The sequence below is a fragment of the Microchirus variegatus genome, assembly GCF_963457635.1.
Source record: "Microchirus variegatus genome assembly, chromosome: 5".
In the NCBI taxonomy this organism is placed as follows: domain Eukaryota; kingdom Metazoa; phylum Chordata; class Actinopteri; order Pleuronectiformes; family Soleidae; genus Microchirus; species Microchirus variegatus.
This window is the reverse complement of record NC_139806.1, coordinates 16457473-16480218: the sequence shown is the minus strand read 5'-3', so window position 1 is coordinate 16480218 and position 22746 is coordinate 16457473. Positions and strand designations below refer to the sequence as shown.

Here is a 22746-nt window from a genome sequence, read left to right as displayed (position 1 = left end):
GGCCAAAATTGGACAAAAACGACATACTATACTATGTCGTCCAAAATCTGACCATTTTTTTGAAAAACGTTTTTTTGGTCCAAAACTTGACAAAAACGTCACACTATACTATGTAGTACGTCATACTATACTATGTCTCCAAAATGTGACCATTTTTGGAGAAAAAAAATTTGGTCCAAAATTGGACAAAAACGACATACTATACTATGTCGTCCAAAATCTGACCATTTTTTTGAAAAACGTTTTTTTGGTCCAAAATTTGACAAAAACCACATACTATACAATGTCGTCCAAAAACTGAAACATTTTTTGAAAAACATTTTTTTGGTCCAAACTTGACAAAAACGTCATACTATACTATGCAGTACGTCATACTATACTATTTCGTCCAAAATGTGACAATTTTTTGAAAAAAAGAAATTGGTCCAAAATGTTGACAAAACGACATACTATATACAATGTCGTCCAAAATCTGACAATTTTTTTGAAAAACATTTTTTTGGTCCAAAACTTGACAAAAACGTCATACTATACTATGTAGTACGTCATACTATACTATGTCTCCAAAATGTGACCATTTTTGGAGAAAAAAAATTTGGGCCAAAATTGGACAACAAACGACATACTATACTATGTAGTACGTCATACTATACTATGTCGTCCAAAATCTGACCATTTTTTTGAAAAACGTTTTTTTTGGTCCAAAATTTGACAAAAACGTCACACTATACTATGTAGTACGTCATACTATACTATGTCTCCAAAGTGTGACCATTTTTGGAGAAAAAAAGATTTGGGCCAAAATTGGACAAAAACGACATACTATACTATGTTGTCCAAAATCTGACAATTTTTTGAAAAACGTTTTTTAGGTCCAAAATTTGACAAAAACCACATACTATACAATGTCGTCCAAAAACTGAAACATTTTTTGAAAAACATTTTTTTGGTCCAAACTTGACAAAAACGTCATACTATACTATGCAGTACGTCATACTATACTATTTCGTCCAAAATGTGACAATTTTTTGAAAAAAAGAAATTGGTCCAAAATGTTGACAAAACGACATACTATATACCAGGGGTCACCAACGTGGTGCCCGCGGGCAACTGGTAGCCCGCAGGCAGCCAATACGGTGCCCGCGGGCTCACTTCACTTCACCTCACTTGCATGTATCCGTATCATCGCTCAGTAAAATATCTTTGATATTGTTTATAAAAACTGGTAATCGTTAGGAGTAAGCACTGGAATTAATGTGTATGCAGTTAAATGCATAATATTAATCATTTAAATGGTAAACAAAATTTTTTTTTTAATGTGGTAGCCCTCCATATTATTTTTTACCCTTCAGGTAGCTCTCATCTCAAAAAGGTTGGTGACCCCTGCTATATACTATGTCGTCCAAAATCTGACAAGTTTTTTGAAAAACATTTTTTTGGTCCAAAACTTGACAAAAACGTCATACTATACTATGTAGTACGTCATACTATACTATGTCGTCCAAAATGTGACCATTTGTTGAAAAAAAAAATTGGTCCAAAATTTGACAAAAACGACATATATACTATGTCGTCCAAAATCTGACTATTTTTTTGAAAAACATTTTTTAGGTCCAAAACTTGACAAAAACCTCATACTATACTATGTCTAAATTTCTACATCTCTGTTAATTGGAGGCAGAGAGGGGGAGAATGACATACCGGATTGGCCGCTCGACGCGGGATTCGAACTGCATAGGGGACAAAAACTCCAACACATGGGGCAGGTCAGGTGCTCAACCATCAATCTTTTTTATTTTAAATGATCACATTTTGGACGACATAGTATAGTATGACGTTTTTGTCACGTTCTGGACCAAAAAAATGTTTTTCAAAAAAATTGTCCGATTTTGGACAACATAGTGTAGTATGTCGTTTGTGTCAAATTTTGGACCAAATTTTTCTTTTTTCAAAAAATTGTCACATTTTGGACGGCATAGTATAGTATGACGTATTACATAGTATAGTATGACGTTTTTGTCAAGTTTTGGACCAAAAAAAATGACTTTTTTTTTGACAACATACTATACAATGACTTTTTTGACCATATTTGGACGACATACTATACTATGACTTTTTTGACCCTTTTTGGACGACATACTATACTATGACGTTTTTGACAATTTTTGGACGACATACTATAAATGATGTTTTTGACCATTTTTGGACGACATACTATACTATGACCTTTTTGACCATTTTTGGAGAACATACTATACTATGACCTTTTTGACCATTTTTGGACGACATACTATACAATGACGTTTTTGACCAATTTTGACCAATTTTAGACGAATTACTATACTATGATGTTTTAGACAATTTTTAGACGACATACTTTACTATGACTTTTTTTGACCATTTTTGGATGATTTTTTTCGCCATTTTTGGACAACATACTGTACAACGATGTTTTTGACCATTTTTGGAAGACATACTATACAATGACGTTTTTGTCAAATTTTGGATTAAAACTTTTTTTTTTTTTTTTTAATAAAAGGTAAAATATTGGACGACATACTAACCTATGACTTTTTTGTCAAACTTTATTTGTGGATTAGCATTAAAAAATAAGTAAATAAATTAACATTTCAGTCCACTAGATGGTGCCAATTACTCACTTTCCCTAGCACTGTTGTGTCAGTATATCGCAATATATGATTTGCAAATATCATGATAGATGGTATCATGGTGTCCCTGATGATTTTTTTTATTCGTTTGTTTTTTTTTAAATTAATTTTACTATTACAAATGAACATTTTCTGGTTTCTTTTTTCCTTATCCATCCATCCATTATCTACCGCTTTATTCTCCACCAGAGGGTTGTGGGGGGGTACTGTGCCTATCTCAGCTGACATTGGGTGATAGGCGGGCTACACCCTCGACAGTTCGCCAGAACAAAAAAAAAAAAGACACTCGATAATCATCAATCATGTGTCTGTTGAAAAATAATTAATGATGTTCCTGGAGTCAAACTTGCTGCTCAGCTGTCACCACTGAGCTGTCACGTCTGTATTCTCTGTCTAGCTTTTTATATCCACCCTTTGTCTCTCTTCCCATTACCTGCTGTCATTTCTCTGTCCTTGTGGCTACACTGCTGCACAGACTGCCACGCACTAACTGCTCCATTGTGGAAAATTCACTCCACTTACGGCAAACTGAAAATGAGAGGTCACACAGAAGTCCAAGAATCTTAAGTGAGCAGTGTTCCCAGTAAAAAAAAAAGTTCCTGTCTCAGTAAAAAACAAATAACAGCTTTTTTGTTCTGAATGTCTGTGAAAATGTCTGTGAACATTATAACAACTAATATTTTCACAGTTACAACCTAGAAATACATCGTTGGATTATGGGATAATGGGCCCAAAAGCTACAAAGGGGCAATACCCAAAGACTGACACATGTATTTGTTCCCATTGTGTCTCTTTTTGATTGTTATTGGGCTTTTTGTGTTTCTCTTAATGAGACTTATTAAAATTTAACATTAAACAATAACAAGAGTAATATTGTCACATTCTTCACCATTGCCATGTTACTACACTGTACAAAATTGTTGCCAGAAAGGCTTGACTGTGCACTGCCCTCTAGTGGATGTAGTGCTTAACCATATTTCACGTGAAGGACACTGTGAAATATGGCAGCATAAATTAGCCTTAAGGTCATCCATCAATGGAAGCATGGAATTACGCCATGACAGATGAATGAGCAGCAAACACATGTTTCTGGATCCTTGAAATAGTGCACACAGTGACTGACGAGAACACTGGACTGAAACAGGGTGGAGAAAAACAGTACAACTATTAGGTTCTCTGGAGAGCAATCCTTTTTACTTTTTACTAGCAAAGTAAACGTCCAGTACACAGGCTTCCTCCCTCTCTGGTGATATATTTTTACCCTCTGAACAAAGACGTGTTGTTTTTGCTCTTATATAACTTTGCTGTCTGACAGTTTCTACGTATATGTTATTATAATTATTTTTTTTCCTCTCTTCTTCCAAACACTGCTGCTTACTGAGTGAGCCCACGCTTGCTCTGAAGTTACAGTTTATGATAGATTGTTTTTACTCAAGAAGTTCTACCCCGGTAGCTGGTGAGCGACAGGCACAGCTACCGGGCTGCATAACATCAGCTGTGGCTTCAGCCATTTGGAAAAAAGCTTATCCATTATGGGTGGCATGTTCCGCAAAGGCATTGACCACAAGGCACAGAGTAGTAACAGGCCATCATTCAGCTTCACGGCCTCACTGTGCAGTGGAGGCCATACATTCATGTATGTCTGCAGATGGATCGAAGGAATAATTTATGTCAAATACAAACCTTTTTTCTTTTTTTTTTTTTTAAATGTACTTCAATTGTGATATATGATCCCTCGTCCCTTTCCGATTTATTTTAAGTGTGTTTTCAAGTACAGTAAGCAAACCCATATATGACTTGCTGACTTGTTTATTTGTCTGCATCTGGAGGTGCAAATGATATGGATAATATAAAAGCTCCTTTAGCTATTACAAATCACTGATCAGTTACCACTTGTGCTAGATAGATAGATAGATAGATAGATAGATAGATAGATAGATAGATAGATAGATAGATAGATAGATAGATAGATAGATAGATAGATAGATAGATAGATAGATAGATAGATAGATAGATAGATAGATAGATAGATAGATAGATAGATAGATAGATCTAACAAACTACCATTCATAAGTCAATCCTTTATGGATCCCATTACATTCTTTAAACGTCTTTTTTCTCATATCCAGTTAGTTAACATACATCAGTCATTTCTAAATCTGAGCAGACATGGTTCTCCCACTGGACCACATCAGGTGACTAAGATGTGTCCAGATAACATCAAGTCCAAACATTCATTCTCTCTACCATGCGTCAGGCCCATCTGCTCTGGGTTATATAGGCCTCGGTGTAGACTTTATTGGATTTGCAGCAGAAGCAGCCGTGGTGTGTTGTGTTTATACACCTAATAATCTTTTGGCAGGTGAGTGACAATGGCACGTCCCCAAACAGAACGTCCTTTGATTCTGGTGCTTTCAAATATGTAATTGAATCATTTTACTTATTATGTACATCATGACCATGGGTATTTTTAAAGACCAACAAAGACAGAAGATGATTCAGGAAGCAACACTGTGGATACACATATGGAAATCTTTAAATATATAGTTTAAAAATAGATGTTCCATCCATCAAATCTACATTATACAAGCTACAGGGTCAGACTGAAAAAATAAATGACATTCAGCACCATTCAAATCTTTTGTAAAATAAAATATTATATTAAAGGTGGGTATGAGAATATAGTTTGTAGGTTAAAGGAACTGGAATAAAAGAATGAGAAATAATGGACAATGAACAGGGAATGTAGGGGAATCATTCTACAACTAAGCATCTATAATGGGAGATGTGCCCCTGTGGTCATTATTCTTGCTCATAATTTCACTATTAATATCAAGACCTTTCATTGCATCCATTGTTCCTGCTCACGTTTTTCATCCTACTATAATCAAATCATTTATAATCTATACCTGCATTTATAGCAGGGGAAAAAATATTTTCTTTTAGATATAAATTCTCCATTCAGTGTGATTATTTTTCCATTTGTTATCACCTCATAAGTGACCGCGCTCTCCCATGAAGAGGACAGCCACTTGTGTGATCTTTCCTTTATTGTTATTGCTCTGTTTTCCGTGTATTTTACATATTTTTCCTCCTCGTGTGCCTCTTTATCACCACGCACAACCTCGCCAGCCCAAGGTGACCAGCGTGTTCAGAGAGATATAGTAGATGACTATACTCTCTGTGGTGTCATGTCAGTCACTGAAGCCTGTCACTGGACGGTCCACACGCAGCTGAGGGCTATCAGGGCTAAGCCTTTTTCATGTGACACCGACCTAAAAATGAAGGATTATAGCTACTGGAGTGGAGACAAGCCACTGTCTGCACAGTGTAGATTAGCACATTCACAAGCACCTGCAATTAGGTGACACGCTCACCAGAAAAAAGGGGCAATGACAGGACCCCTCGAGCCAGTCGGGTCCTGACAACACCTCCCCTAACACTAATGACTAAAACTCAAAACCATTAAATTGACTGCCTAAGGATCTAAGAATTGAAGCACCATCAATCTGAAGACTGCTTTTAAAATCAGTATATCAGCAAATTGTGCAGAAGAAAAGAAATAAAGATACATGAATGACAATAAGTGGCAAATAGCAACACACACAAACTGGAGATTATGCTCTGCCAGTGTGGACAATTTAAAATATAAATGTAAAAATAATAATAACATAATATTAAAATCAAGCAACTGAATACCAGGACCAATTGTAAAACGGACTAATTCCTACCCACTTCCTGAAAAACCCACTTCCAGGCCAGAAAAATCAGACATTACCAGAAAGATTGTGTAAATCATATACCTCCTCACCTCAACTGTCAGGGGACATTTATTGTCATTACACCATTCATATCACATTTCCTCTCAGTAACCATGTTCTCCACAGCCATCACAAACTGTCCAGGATATTAGGCTGTAAATCCAAGCCTCCATTACTAACCCATAATTGCATGTCTGGCTGACTGTCGTCATTACGCTGTTGTCATTGGCCGTGCATGTGAAAGGTAAAACTGGTTCCAGAATAATGTGTGTGACAGATTATCTGTTTTTTTTTTCTATTAGCTTCTGCCCACTGGTAAATTATAGACAGCTCGACAAAACCTAAGAGCTGTTTTTTGAGGTTGCACCCCATACAGAACTAAGTGGAAAATGGATACCCTGGGTTTTGCTTCCGCAAGTGGCTGATCTATCATTTCAAGTGTTCTTTTTAAGTGTCATTCGCACTGATGCAAAGCCAGTTGTAGCACAAAGGCTGTCTGCATTTTCTGCATGGAAGCGGTCTGTTCTGTTCTTACTGGTAATAAAACAGAGTCAAATTATACAACACATTCATCCCAGTGTGTTGACACTGACCTGTGGCACCAGTGACAGAGTATGGTTTCCCCTCAGTTATTCCTTTGATGGTCTGCACTGAGATCAGGTATTCTGTTCCTGGGTACAGACCTACAGGAAAAAGATGTTTATTAAACTCTGAACTTTTAAAAAAACAATCAAATGTCCATTACATTCTAACTACTGTTAGATAACTTCAATGCTGATTACGCTCCATAGCACTGTGACATTCCCACACTGTACACAGGAAGTAATGTGTTATGTCAAGAAAGATGGAGTATGACTGAAATGAAACTGTCCAAAAACAGTTGTTCAGCAGTGTGATGGGTTGTATACACACAAAGTCTGTATCAGTCAGGTCTGATAGTATTACCTAACAGGCCATTTTCAGATGTAGGATAAGACATATGCTGTCTTTTAGGTATTTGTATTATAGGCCTTTATGTGTTCTAGTATAAATCCTGTCTACATGAGTGCCAAATACGTACTTTAAAGTTGTAATATTTTTCAAAACTAATGCACAGTTGACTGAAAACTTAAGATAATAAATACAACGTTTCAAATGACATCTTAATAAGTGCAAATTGTTTTTGACTCAGCGAAAACACCTACCCACAATAGTGTGCTTAGTGCGAGCCTCCTGGCTACTCTGCACGTTCAGCTCCTCCTCCTGTCCCTCTGGGTCTGTGAGTGTGAGCCTGAAGTGATCCACGTCTCCTGGTGGGTTCCTCCAGTCCACCTGGATGGAGTCTTCTGTCTGGCCAAGAACCTGAACATCGTCCATAGCAGAAACACCTGGAAAAGGAAGCAAGACATGGACCAATAATAGGTGAATCCAGTTTTACAGACGTGAGCCTCAAACTGGAGAGTCTGCATTATAAGCTCCTGTAATCACAACCATCTGCCTCGCTTTACGCCCACATGTGCACATGAGCAAGACAGCTAATCCCTAGCACTGACTGATGTGACCTTCCTTGGAGAGGGTCCAAGCAGGAATTTGCCTATTGGCCATTGAGTGTCTTCACAAAACATGATCTTACGTCCATCAATCCATTGCCTACCACTTTATCCTCGCTGGTGCCAATCCAAGCTGACATAGGGCAAAAGTTGGGCTAAACCCTGGACAGGTCGTCAGTCCATCGCAGGTCCTACACATTCACATTCACACCCACACTTTCAGTCAATTCAGTGTCCAAGTAGTTGAAGTACCCAGATTTAAAAAAAAAAACATGTGCGCACACAGGGAGTAAATGCAACAAAAAAAAGCAACCGTTGTAACAACTATTCTGCCATGTGGCCGAAAATCTTACATATCCAATTATACTTTTAAAAAAAACATTACATATACAATGTAGTGCTCAGTCACATCATTATATATAATTAAATGATCACTCAAACACTAACTAATAGCCAACAGTGCATGATAAAGTGTGAGCCATCAGGATTTGCAGCGTATGGTGAAAAGAGACAATAATGTTAACCACTACAAGAAAACAAATGGTGCAAAATGAAAAGGGCTCACTTTTTTTGGGAAATGCCAGCTATTGTGCTTTCCTGAGGGAAAAAGAAAAACATTCCCTTAAACCCTCTTTTGAAGTAGATCATCGATTGAAGTTGAAAACTATGTGCTCAATGAAATGACTGCCTCATGCTCTCTGCTCCTCCATGAGCCAGATGGATTTTTTTCCCTCATGCCCATATACAGGAATACCATGCTCTGAGGTTTTCCATGGCTAACCCTACACATTACAGTCTGTCTGTTCGTCTCACTCATGCCCACCAATCCTGCCTAGTAATATCTTTCTCTTCCCATCTGTGTCCCACCACATCTATGAGCAAGTTTGATTTCCATTAAACACATCTGGGGAGCCATTTCCATGTAATTAGGCTACCTTTAAATTTAACAAACTGCCTTTTAAAGAAACGCGTGATGAGCGTCAGGCTTGTTTTTTATTTCTCAGCAGAGCCTTTGCGTGACAAGTACTTAAGATATTTTTACACTTAAGTACAGGAAAACATATTTACACAAGTAACTGCAAGCAATTAAACATCACAAGTGATATTATTACATTTACTGGGGAGGGGGGTGTCACACTTTATGTTCATGAGAGGTAATAGCAAACGTATGCTTTGTGAAACCTTAACATTGTCTGTAACTGAAAAAATAAATACGGTTCTGCAGTTGAAAGTGTAATAAGGCGTGTGGGATAACATAATTATAGATTACAATGTGTGTGTGGTATGTCAAGTATCAATGGTTATGTTTGGAAAACAGATTATAATTAACATGATTTACGGAGGCATTGTGAATTTACATGATCACTTTACACCAATAAAAAAAAATAGTGTGTCACGAGTCCCATGTGCAGTCCTGGATTAAACATTTAAGCTGGAAAACAGCTGTGAAAAGTGTGTGAATAAGCGTCATTCTTGTTTATGAGTCGCAGCAGCACCGGTGTCCTCACACTGAACAATGCTAATGTACTGCGGTCGTCCCAAAATAAATGACTTAGCCTAAGATGTACATAGACAGTACTGCTGGGTATTTAATTAGACATCTTCACAGGCGTTACTTTACCAGCAATTTGGCAGTAAAAGCCTGTTTTTTCTGCTTTTGTTGAAGAAACTGAGCACTACTGTACATACAAATCATATCCAAATGATAACAAAAAAAGACAACTAATACAATTGATTTTGTCCTTTTTTCTCTTTGTTTTCCATTCTTTTTTTCTTTCACTTTGCTTCACCACTCTCAATTAAATGATAATACATTTATTGATCAAATTTCCACCAAGGATCTAAATGATTTAACTGTGGTGTGATGCTTGTTCTCCATCAAACTGGGATTGCCATCCTGCTCATCATCATTTATGTTATTAAGCTGGATTAGCTTTTTTACATTATCCTTGGGACCTTTAAAAGCAGAATTCGATATCATCCCATGCGAAAGAGTAGGTATGACAACAAAGATTCCTTGATTCTGCTGAACATCGAAGTGGCTTAAGCATTTTGTTGCTCCTCACACGTGTGCTCACAATTCAACTTCACCAAGAGATTATGTGATGTTTTATAAGATCACAACTAGATGAAAAAAAACATGCTCACCTGTGGTAGCCTCGATCTTGTCTGCGTCACTTTGGATTTCTCTGATGACTGCGTACACCTGGACGATGTAGGCGACTCCAGGAGTCAGACCTGTGATCAGGTGGGAGTTCTTTGTGTTGGGGATCCGAACCTAGGAGACAGCCCAGTCAAAGCAGTGATGTTCCTCTATGCTCCATCTATTGTTCAACACACCTAATAATAAAATAAAAAGGTTACCAGCTCTGAGGCGCTCCTGTCATCCTTGGGATGATATGTCAGAATGTAATATTCTGCGCCACGAACTGACTTCCACTCAACCAGGAGAGAGACATCGGTGACCTGGACCACCCGCAGTCCCTGAGGGCCAAAGACTGGGAGAGAGAAACAGATAAAAAGATACAAATGTAATATGGGTTTCATAAAGATTTAAACATAACATTTATTCATAATTTTTGCAGACTTGACTTGACTCTACACCATTTTAGTGCATTGCAGCTTAACAGAGTTATGTGATATATATATATATATATACACATATACATAAGCATATACAAGCATACATCAACAGTCAATTTTGAGACAGTCATTAAATAGTGTAGTTCTGGTTACTTCTGGTGTGTGAGGTGTGTGCAGGCTAAATCATTGTGATTTTGTGTTTCTGTGCATAAATCAGGATTCATGATCTATTTATTATGAAATAAATCACAGTATGTGGTCAGTGTGAAGTACTGCAGGGAACAAGAAGAAGCAGTTTAGTGTTTGATGAGGAACTGCAGCTTATAGGTTAAAACCACAACCTCTCAATCTCTGCTATTTGCGAACTTGTACTGTGTGAAGACTTCACACAGATAGAATTTTCTTCTATCTATTACCACCAGTAACTACACTTCAACTTTTAAGTGTGTCTGAATCCAGCGGCTAACTGTAAGCTCTTTCCTCCTTTACCTGTCTGTTCATTTTTTACAGCAATGGAGAGAATTCATGAAACGCTGAGGTTTCTGCCTAAACCTGAGATGGCAATGATTGGGACAGAAAATGCTTTTTCAGTGGTCACACAAGACTAAAGTCCTTCACTGGTGATGGTGGAAAAATGATTAAGGTGTAAGAAGGTATAAGTACAGGAGAGTATACAATAACAGAACAGCAGCCAAAAAACAGAAGACATCAAGTCAGCAGTGTTGGGGAGCGAGGCTTTCCACGAACAAGAACCTTCTGTGGGTGCAAAAGACTGAAATAAATGCTAAATGGTGGTGGATTTACAGAATTAAACCACATTTCATAGAAATGTAAACATATTTCAGCAGGGTGAAATGTGAAACGGGTGGTGAAGGCGTCAGCTAAAGCTTTGGCGGGGACGTAATTAAAATCAGGTTTAGACACTGTTCACCACAGCTAAGACAGGAAGCCTAATGTTAGCACTCTTTTAATGCTACTGGAGGCACGAAGATCAACACTCTTTACCCTTGAGTTTTATTTCAGAACAGCTGGGACAAATGAATTAACGTTTAAAGACTGGAAAAAGTGGGAAAGGATTTGAGTCGTCTGATCGAAAAATGAATGAAATGTGTTATGAAGAAGAAAAATGTGACTAAAACAACACATTTTGACATAAAGCGACTAAATAATAAACACTGTTGTGCACCAAAGGAATAGCAATGTGACATGACCTTTTTGTGGTAATCAAAGTTTTGATATTCAGGAATGAGACAGTGCTGTTCAAGCGTCATCCTCAGTTGCATTGGAATGAAACAGCACTACGGTGGACTACGGTGGAATCTAAAGCTTTGAGTGTCATGTTGCTGTCATCACCAAGGGAGCAAACTGACATCCATCATCCAGGTGTTGAAATGGCAAGAAGCCACATAAAACAAAGAAGGTCTTGACTGTTTTGCTTCAGTTCTCGCCTTCGCCCACTGCTTATTACCACTATTACTAACACCTAGAATCAACATAGTGATTTTTTTTCCTTACCTCCCACTTTCCTTGACTTCCCTGACTTCACCTCTGCTGCCACTGTTAATGTTGGACTCCATTCAACATCACCTACACATGAAGCTCATTTGCTGTGCAAAGCAAAATCCAGCATGGAGAAACTAAAACACCCTCAAGGGTTTGACCTGCTATTGTGAGACTATGGTCTATTCTACTTTCTAAAATGTCCATTTGAAAGGCTGTTGGTCTCCTTCCAGGTAAATAAAAGGAAAATAAATGCCACTGACAGGAACAGACAAACATTGTAATTTAAAGGAGATTATAGGCATCTTCTCTAGTACAATTCCCGAGTTGACAAGGCAAAATGATCTGTCATTCATCTGAACCAAATCCTCTAGAGTACTTTAAATACTATCATGGTCATAAAGTGCAGCTCGTCTGCTCTAAAAGTTCTATAAAATGCAATTTTCTACCCCGAGGCATGATAATGGCTTGGCAAGTCGTGCATTTAGCCAAAAAGGTGATGATTCCACTGTGAGGTTAAAACTCGATGGAGCCCCAAATGATTGATGGGTGTTCTCTTATTTCTGTGGTATTACGTGGCCTGAAGTCAAAAGTGGTCCAGAGGCTAAAGCTACCAGAGGTCACAAAGTCAGGAAACTGACAGGGCCTCATCACCTGCTGCATCTGAAATAACTATTGAGAGATTATTTGAATTCCATAGAAGTAGGTCACTGCGGCTGTACCATAATAACCATTACTGATGAACTGAACTAAAGCTTTATTTCAAATAGTTACAAATTACACACTAAGAAATCAAAGTACGAGACTGTACCTTTGGTACATTTTTCTCACTAGGGGTGCAGAAATAACACAAGCAAGCAGGTACAAATTTTAAAGGTACAGTGCTTGTACCCTGATAGGGTACAACTGGAACGACAAAGAATTTGTACTTTTTTAGGTCTCGTACTTTGATTTCTTAGTGTGTAGTTTAGTCGCTAAGATCTGCTCCTCAGTATTATATTCCTATATAAGAGAAAAATCAACAGATTACAGATAACAACTCAGATAACAAATGAAGTTGCCTATGGTTGTGAAGAAAACCATTTTTGTTGGCATGGTAGATTTATTTTGCTAAAAATATTTGGTGAACTAAGATGGTACCAAATCATTTAAACCTTTATTTCTCGATTTTTTTCATTTGTAAAGCTACAAAGAATATTGCCAGGTTGTTTTCACGAGACATTAAAGTCAAATTCCAACTTGAAGCGTGTTTATCTGTGTGGATTTGGCTGGATATTACTCATCAGAAGATTTGCATTCAAAATATGTTTGAAACATTAAAACCTAAATCAAACAGATGAGAGATGATAAATTATATGAGACGTGTGAGAAAGAAATTAATTGGGGTCATAGTGGTAAGTGTTATATTCTTAATGGCACAGGGACTTCTTCGAGAATCTGTGATACAAAGTGAGCAGAGCCATAGAGGTGATTGTATGAAAAGGTTTTATGTAAATCTGGAGTTTTCATGATGAACATAATTCAATACAATAAAATACAAGCCTAGTATAATTAAACTGTACAGTAAAAAAATAATACTCCATACACTTGTGAACTATAACCATTATATATGCAGCTAGCCATGTAGGAATGCTTTATATCACCAAGCTTCTGCCACAGGAGGTGTGAATACTGTGTCTCTGATACACACAAATACTGCAATATTTATTTACACAATTTAACCATTGTGCAATATTTAGTATGTTTAAGTTTTTTTAATTCACACATTTCTCGTACTTGTACACAGTATTTAAAACTCTAATCCTTTTAACTAAGTGGATCACTGTTTATTAACAATTATATTTTTTATAAGTGGACAATCAGCTGATTATATGACATCTTTGTACAACCATGTTTTTACAATAGCCCATAATGGACAAACAAAATGTATTTTGCATCTCTCTTTTTAAATTCTATTGCATTTATCAGATAATATGCACAGTGTGAAATAAAAATAAAAAGTACTTTTTTTTAATTATTCAGAATTGAAATAGCTTACCTAATGAACAGTCCTCTCCATAAAAGCCTTCATCACAGATGCACTGGCCATTTACACACTGGCCATTACCGATGCAGTCGTTGGGACACTTAGGGATGCTGCAGTCCTCGCCAGTGAAGTGTGGGAAACACACACATTTTCCATCCACACAGTGTCCCTTGTCATTGCAATTGTCTGGACACGTGATCTGGCTGCAGTCGTCTCCCGTGTAGCCTTGGTGACACACACACTTCCCGTCCACACATCGGCCGTTGTCATTACACTCGTCTGGACAGGAAGACACTGAGCAATCGGGGCCCTCCCATCCTGGATAACAGAGGCAGCTGCAGGTGTCGTGTTGGTAGACGCCATGACCGCTGCAGCTTGTGTCCACACCTTGGGAAAGGGGGAAAAATGAATACTGTATGCTTAACAGAACTACATGTTCCTGGGGGTATTTGTTGCAGTAGAGCGTATTGATAAAATTTCTCTGTAAATCATGCTACCAAATATCACTTTTGAGTCTGACTGACTTCCCATGTCAGTCTTTGTGGCTCAGCTTACCTGCAGCACAACTTTTTCCACACAAGCCCTGAGCACACTGAGTCTTTAGGTAGTTAACTTCTTCCTCCAGCCCATTGACTCTGTACAACAAAGACAGGAAGCTTTCAGACTCCGCACAGTCACACTTCGGCGTCTGCAGCCTGATGTTGTGTCTGAAGACGATATCATTCTCTGCTTTTGTGCTGGGATCTGTCTGTACGCCTGAAACATAGGACAAGGTTCAGAGCCAAAGTAATTACTAAATATACTGTAAGGGCTCACGATAGTCACCGATTTAGGTACAATATGAATGTCCAGTTTATAAGTATTCTAATAACCTGTTTCAGCCTGGGTTGACTGGCGTTCCAGTTTACAGCTGGAGCTCCCAGGGATGTCAATTTTATAGACATGGCTGAAGGTGACTCCCTGCTCTGAGGGTTCCTGAAGGTCGTCGGCGTAGCTGAAGAGCGAGATGCTGCAGTGTAGCGCCAACAGGCACAGGGGCCTCCACAGGAGTCTAGTGGTCATGGCTGTAGGACTAGAGAAGAGCAGGTGTCTGTGAAACCAATCATCTCAGTATATTTCCACAAAAAGCAGGGACTGTTGACTTTTTTTGACCTAGTAAATCCAATTCACTTTCAAGATTCTGACACAGATGACACCACTATGAAGCTGAAATGTAGATTCCATCTGTTTATTAAGTGCAAGCATTTGCATTTTTGAAACGACAAGCCCATAGCCAAGTGGAAAGGGAACTCGGCTTGTGACTGAAGGGTTTTTGGTTTGAGTGCCCACCAAGTCTTGGGCTGGGGTAACCATGGGGATACCACGGAGCAAGGCACCCATCACCGAGGCTCATTGTCACTTAGGAGGTCTAAATTGACCCCAGCCACAGAGGAGCCACATAAAATGAACTCCTTGTGCAAGTCACAAGCCCAAATAAGTGGGAGGGTTGCACCAGGAAGGGCATCTCTGCCAAACTAAATATGCAGATCATCGTTGTGGTGAACCCTGGAGAGGGAGAAGCCAAGAGAAAAAAATATTTAAAAAATTGAAACATTGGGTCTTTTGCAGACTACTGACACTGTAGATTTTTATCGTCAAGGCTCACTGGTCCTCCTTTATAGAGAACTGAGGAAAAAGAATACCGTCTGGATTAGTTACAGTCTGAATGGCATTACTTTCAATGGGATACCCTTATGTGCCACCCTTCGTGTTGTGTGCGTGCGTGTGAGCGTGTGTTGTGTGGCAGCAGAGAGTGAGCAGCCAGACCCTTTTGCTCTAAACCATAACTTGTGCTCAGTCAACTGCTCCAGAGATTCAGCACATAAACTTGTCCTCGGAGATGATGTCATTGTGTTTAATTGACAGTGATGTCATGTAAACTCCAAGAAAATCAAATTATATGCTTTCAAAATAGTATGCCACTCCTGAACTTCAGTCGGCTTTTTATGGACTTTGGTCTGAATTTAAATTTCTGGTGTAAAAGCAGATTCTGATACACTCTTTATCAGGTAAACAAGACTCCTGATATTTTTTAGATTTTCTATTGTTTTTACCAAGTTGCAACCTTGAAGAAAAGTAAGTGATCCCAGTGAAAATCACTGGAATTGGAAAAAAGGGAGAAATGGATTCTAAATGGACTGGACACAGACCATCAAAATGTCAACAAGACAAAAACTGTCAATTTTCCAGCTACTGTGGTGAAACCATCATTAGATTAACACAGATTCTTAGCAGGGATCCCTAAGACCATTTGATATGTACTTTAAATAACTTGTGTGGAAAGCTCCTTTCGCAGCGGGACACAATTTATTTTTTTATTTAAAAAGAACGTTGGGTTATAGGTGACACTTGATCATTTAAACAGGATGTAACTCAAGTAGCTCTGTTCAAAAAAAAAAAACAGTCTGTTTCAAAGAAAACAAACAGACAAGTGTTTGCCTTGACCTGTCTCTAACCGGTACAAACTCAGTATGATTGATTTTAGTTGGTTATTTGATCTGTCTTTTTATTGCTACTGGTCAATAGCTTGTGGTTAGAGAGACGGAGGCCTGTGCAAAAAATACGGGCTATGACATCACTGAGACATTGCTGTTGTCAGCCCATGTGGTGGCCAAAAGTTGACTTCAGTGGGTGTTTTATCAGTGGCCAAGATTTGAGAGAGCAAAGTGAAAGAGACTGTTCAGAGGAAAATGGAGAGCGATGCGTGGGAAATAAGGCAAAATATAGATGGAAACCAGGAGACTGGAAGAGATAGATTAAGTGATAGACAGTGAATAATATGGTTGAGAGAGGAAATGACAGAGAGTGTTTGTGAATCTGTCACAGTCTAGCATTTAGACACATTATAGATGCAGGCTGAATATCTATGTGGAACTGGACTGCACTTGTGTGAGGAGATGCTTGGTAATAATGTGTATAGCTCCTTGTCAGGATTTTCATTTGATGCTTGACACTTTTTTGGCCTCCTTTCTTATTACTGTTGGAGGAGACAGCACTGTGTGACCTTCCAAGCCACAGACTGCAGCTGTATGCTGAGAATGCACCAGTGTTTGTGAAAGACATGGATGAAAGATTCATAGAGAGAGGAAATTGGGAATTAAAGAGGGAAATGGTGCAGTCACAAACGAGAAACTATTGTTTCAGAGACTGGATGAATGGATGCAGTGTGTGTGTATTTATACAAAATATCAGTATTGTATAAAGTACCGAAAAGGGATACTTAAAGTAGTAGGAGTAAAATGTACAAGCATTTTACCAGGAAATGATTTTTGGTAGATGTTGAAGTCACCTTTTATAATATTACTTAAAGGTGAAGTAAGTAGTTTATAGTGCCATCTAGAGGAGAGGCTGAAATTTACAACAAAGAACTGCTCCTCTGCTCACCCCCTCCCTTCCCTGAGCGCTACGGTATCCTCAGCCGGTCAAATGTCGTCCTCGTCGTCATTCTCCGTGTCAGCAGATGAAGTTCGTGAGGCGAGGGAGAGGGCGAGCTACCGCGGCCGTAGCAGACGAAGCGGAGAGAGTGGAGGCGGGACTTCCGCTACAAGTAAACAGACGCTTGATTTGTACTCTCGCGTTTGTCTATACAGGCTCCAGTAGAAACATGGCGTCGTGGCAATGCAGTAGCGGCCCGCGACCATGTTATTTTACATGACTTTTTGAAACACTACGAAAATGAAACAAAGAATATTATACAGCGACTAGACAATGCAGGAGCACATAATATGTATACAAAAGTGGATTTTGGGTTATATAAACCCATAAATACTACACAGTGTCCCTTTAAGTCTTAAAGTATATGACATTTGCTGTACTTAAAGGTGCATTATGTAATAAATATAAATCAACTGGCCATAAAATCCTCCTAATATGTCACAGAGACTCTGGAATAATGTTCATATAACAAACTGAACTCACCAACAACAACAGTACAGCCAAAATATTTGCATTAAAAAATATCTTTTGCGGACCACAACTCATGTTTATGTTTTGAAATCATGTTTTGGCATGTGGCGCCACCTACCGCCGTCTACCAATCATTGCAGTCAGTAGAGTCTCGGGTTGCCAGTTACGTCTGAGCTACAGTGGTGGAGAAAACGAAACCCAAAATACCTTGGTTATTTTGACTTTGAGTGTAGTAACTGTTTTGGGCCACATTCTTACATATGGCGCCTTTAAGTATCAAAAGTCATTTCCTGATATAAAATGTACTTAAGTTTTCGAAGTAAAGGTAAAAGTATTTAAAACAGAGAGGAGTAAGGTGGTAAGGCATGTTGTCTTTCAACTGGAAGGTCGTGGGTTCAAAGCAGTGGGTGCAAAGCAGTTCATCAAGACCAGACAAGCTCTATATAAATGCAGACTATTGTTCTTCTGATTTTATTTGGTAGAAACAAAGATATGTCCTGGAGTAAACGTACACAATTCATTTAGGAAATGTAGTAAAAGTAAAAGTTGCTAGAACTATAAATAACAAAGTACAGTGTGAATGTTGTACTTAAGAACAGTATCAAAGTATTTGTACTTTGTTACATTACAACAATAGTAGATTGCTGAGTGGATGATGGAACGATAAACCAATCAATGTAGGGTGAATTCGTGGATGAATGAATCAGTATAATAGATCAGTGGAAGGGTAAATGACAGAGAGACAGGAAGGTGGGATTTACAGGCAGACAGAAACAAATAAATAAAGAAGGCTTACTGGATTTTCTCCAGGGACTCAAAGATTACAAACCCTGTTTTGGCATCAATGTGCGACACATTCATAATGTATAGGCTGTAGTTATTGCAAGTCATTCAAGTCAACATGCATAAGACTGCAAGAAAAGGAAAGAAGAAAAAGAAGGAAAAAAAAGAACATAATGGCTTTCAACCGGTGGATCATTGAGATAGCATTTCAACCTGGGTTTCAAGCCAGTGCTAAAGTAAAATTCAACATGTCCATAAACACAGCAAAAATTCCTCCCTGACAATAACTTCTCTATGTCAAAGCAGTGCTATGTCAACGGGCCTGTAAAATATTTGTTGACTACCTGTGATGTGTGTTCACTCGTTTATAAGCTAAAAGAAAAGACTGTGAGCCTGAGCCCATGTGTGTAAACTATGTGCATGAAACTTGTCATTTATAGTTTTTCAGAGACAAACAAGGGGCTGCATCCAAAGGTGACAATAGCATTTTAATCACATTGAGACAATACAGTACTGTCTGCTCTTGAAATGTTGTGGCGTATGCTTGTGTGGCTGTGTGTGGCTGTGTGTTTGTAGAAGTCTCCAAAAACTGGGAAGGAAAGAAAGAAAGCAATGGAGGGGAGGACACACTTCATGAACCAAGACAAACAACTTTAAAAAGGTCCCCATATTGGGTATACACAGACAGACAGTGAGAGGCAGTGGAAGAAGTGTACATTTGCACCATCCTCTCTAGAGAGCCATTAAACCCTTAGACAAAAGACTGACTGTTTCACCGGGTTTAAACTCCGGACTGAAATCCCATAGGACCAAACAAGCCTGAGGATGAGAGGGGAAAAAAGAGTTTAAGAAAGAGGAATGGGAAGGTCATGCCTTTATGTGGGCTTGCAAACGTGCACTGTTTATGTGCATCCGTTTACTCTCATCCTCTTCTTCCCCTTGCAGCAGCTTGCAGACAGAACAGGGAAACCATGAATAAGGCGAAGCTGAAAGCAATTATGGGCTGAGAGCAGAGCTCATATCTTCACGAGTCTGTCTGCCTCCTGCTGCCGCACAGACCACAAGGAAACCTCGATAAGGACTTGGCTCCATCAGAACCGTAGAGGGCCCCTTTATCCTCTGTGGGGCTATCAGATAAAAAATATGAGCCATACCAAAAAGAATGAAAAATAGTACAACGCATAGTAATACACAAATCCACCTACGTAGATAATTATTTTAAATAATACAAATGATTTCAGTCGCTGTGGAGTTGGCATATTTTACTATCGTAATACTTTTTCTAATAACCCACCTACTTATTACCCCCCCCCCCCCCTCTGCGTCTTCCTCTATCATCTTGCATTGCCGAGGGCCCACATCTGTTGCTCATTTTGTGAGGCACTCTGTGTATTGCCTCAGCCAGCACAGTAGCATTAGATGTAAATCTTGTGGACTGACAGCCCACATGAGAATATCTATCAGCCCGGCTCATCGTCGTTGTAAATATTTATGTTACATTATCACAGAGGGGGAATTGGTGCTGGCACCTTTATTGACAGAGCGTATATGAGATTATCTACAGTACAGGGTGGTTGTAAACTGGATATACAGATAAATAACGAATGAAGCTCTAATAGATATTTTAAGACACTATAACGTGTTACAGGTGCAAAATATTTGTATTATTTTATGTGAAGATTCACTGCTGTTCATAGCTACACACTAAGAAATAAGCAATATCGGCGACTTCAGTAGTAGCTGTAGGTAACTGGACGTAGGTGAAATAAGAACTTTCGCAGACAATATAGGACACAATCAGTGACGGCCTGTCCATAGACCGCCCCACTAGTCTCACATGAAGAACTAGAAAAGCACTCGGAGAGCGCAGACCTCCGCCAAGGCAGCTCAGTGCCTACAAAATAAACACCCTGGTGGCGTGCCTGGGTCAGACAGCGAGTGTTGTAACCAGGGATGGTGTCTACGGATCACGGCCAAAATTTGATCACATTGCGGACATTTCCTGAAAATATCATCCAAATCCGTCCGTGACTTTTTCGAGTTATGTTGGTCACTAACAGACAGACAGACGAACAAACTTGGGCGAAAGCATATACAATTAGTTAATAAACGAGCTACACGTGACTACACGTGTGTAATCTGCATTCAAATGTACTTTAAAAACGTTCTCTCACTCGTTAACAGCGAGTGAACGGTCAAGTGACGTATTTCCTGTTCCTTTGAAGCGCACAAATCTTTACCTAGTCTCTCGCTATAGTCACGATACAAGTGCACCCTTCCAATACAAAAGATAGGAAACTGAGGACTGAGTCATGTCTATATAAACTTAATTGAACAAACTAGTTTGAAACAACTACATACTGTCACAGCAAGAGGCACTGAGGCTGTAAACAGGGTAAAGACGACCTGCTGAAGTTCAAACCAAGCGTTTAAAAAAGGGAAGCAAATTTCTCTCTAGGCTTTACAGAGAATGCTCCAGAAAAGAAGATATACATCCATCCATCCATCTATTTTCTACTGCTTTATCCTCCACATGAGGGTCACGGGGGGTGCTGTACCAATCTCAGCTGACACACAGTCCATCACAGAGCCACATATAGAGACGAACAACCATCCACTCTAGAAGATATACAGCAGGATGAAAATTCCTTCTTGCTGCCAGAGTTCAGAGAAGAATGGACAAACTGGTTTTGGAATTACAGAAAGGCAACTGTAACTCACAACATATAGTCAAATAAATATTGATTAACAAAGGAGGTATGAGGAGGAGCACGTGGATCTGAATCTGAATGCACAACATGTTCAACCATCTAAGTGAGAGTATAGTAAATGACAGTGTACACATCAGTGTGCGTGGATAAAACACTGAATAAAACTATTTTATCCAGCGAAACCACATATGTGTCATTGACCAAGATTTCCACAACCAAAGTGCTGCCTTTCAAAGTAACATAACTAACATTTCAGTTGTGGGACCCTTGTCATATAGATGGTGAGTGTTCATGAAAGCCTCAGTACAAGATAAGAAGAAGAGAGAAAAGCTAACAAATAGAAGGAGCAAAGCAAACGGAATCATTGATTTATATTTTTTAAAAAAACGCACAAATTAACTAATACAATCTAACAAAGAATCTAACAAAGAACATTCCAAAAGAAATAATTACAGGGTCATTGGATCAGTAGCATTTCAAATTCCAATATTCAACTGAAAAAATAAATACATAAAATCAAATTTATTGATAAAAATTGTAGCATTATAAGATCCCTTACCCTTGAGGGTTTTCTCAAGCTTTCTCCTCCTCTACCTTCTTTCTCTCTCTCTGCTGAAGAAGTGAGCGTCACTCTCCCTCTGCCACCTGTTGACAGACTGGGCCCAGTGACTCAAAGACCTCCACACTGCCACTGACTTTTGCTCTACCCCCCCTCCTCTACAATTGTTAAAATCTCTCCCAAATGCCTATGGGCCAATGGGCAGTTAGTCTGGGAGTTTCTCCTCTCCTCTCATCCTCTCAACCCCTCAAGTAATTATGATAGATAGAGGGGGGGGGGGGGGAGATAATGAGTGTAGTCACACTCGACCTAAACCATTGCCTTCATTTGGGCCGAAACATTATTCACTTTTAAAATAATCGGTTGTTTCCTGCCTGTGTTTGCGTTTCATTACGGTGGCTGAGAAGGTTGGATTTAATCTCTTTAGCAGAAGAAGCAGGGTCTAAAAACACAGTAGCTGTATAAAGGGGGAGAGTTTAAAGCCAAGAAAAACCTTGAGGCTCAGTGGGAACCACCAGGGACAGGTTATCCTTGGCTAAGCACATGTTATATTCAAATTGTTCACAGAAGACTACTTAAAAAAACAAAAACATTTGAATTAAAATGAAACACAAACAGCAGTGGAACACATATCAAGTTAGACATGGAGACAAATGAGGTGGGTAAATTTACTGCAACGA

The 22746-nt window shown here is 38.9% G+C and overlaps 1 protein-coding gene across 1 annotated transcript in view; it reads right to left on the bottom strand.

Moving 5' to 3' along the window:
• tnn (tenascin N) overlaps positions 1-22191 on the bottom strand; it is a 50931-nt gene extending 28740 nt beyond the window's left edge. The window contains exons 1-8 of the mRNA XM_083890107.1: positions 22067-22191; positions 14941-15140; positions 14624-14824; positions 14081-14455; positions 10324-10457; positions 10108-10237; positions 7615-7797; positions 7024-7113 (exon numbers count right to left, since the gene is read on the bottom strand). Coding sequence (XP_083746233.1) covers positions 7024-7113; positions 7615-7797; positions 10108-10237; positions 10324-10457; positions 14081-14455; positions 14624-14824; positions 14941-15130 — 1303 coding nt within the window. The 5' untranslated portion in view covers positions 15131-15140; positions 22067-22191. The remainder of the gene's footprint in view (positions 1-7023; positions 7114-7614; positions 7798-10107; positions 10238-10323; positions 10458-14080; positions 14456-14623; positions 14825-14940; positions 15141-22066) is intronic.
• Positions 22192-22746: the final 555 nt, after the last annotated feature.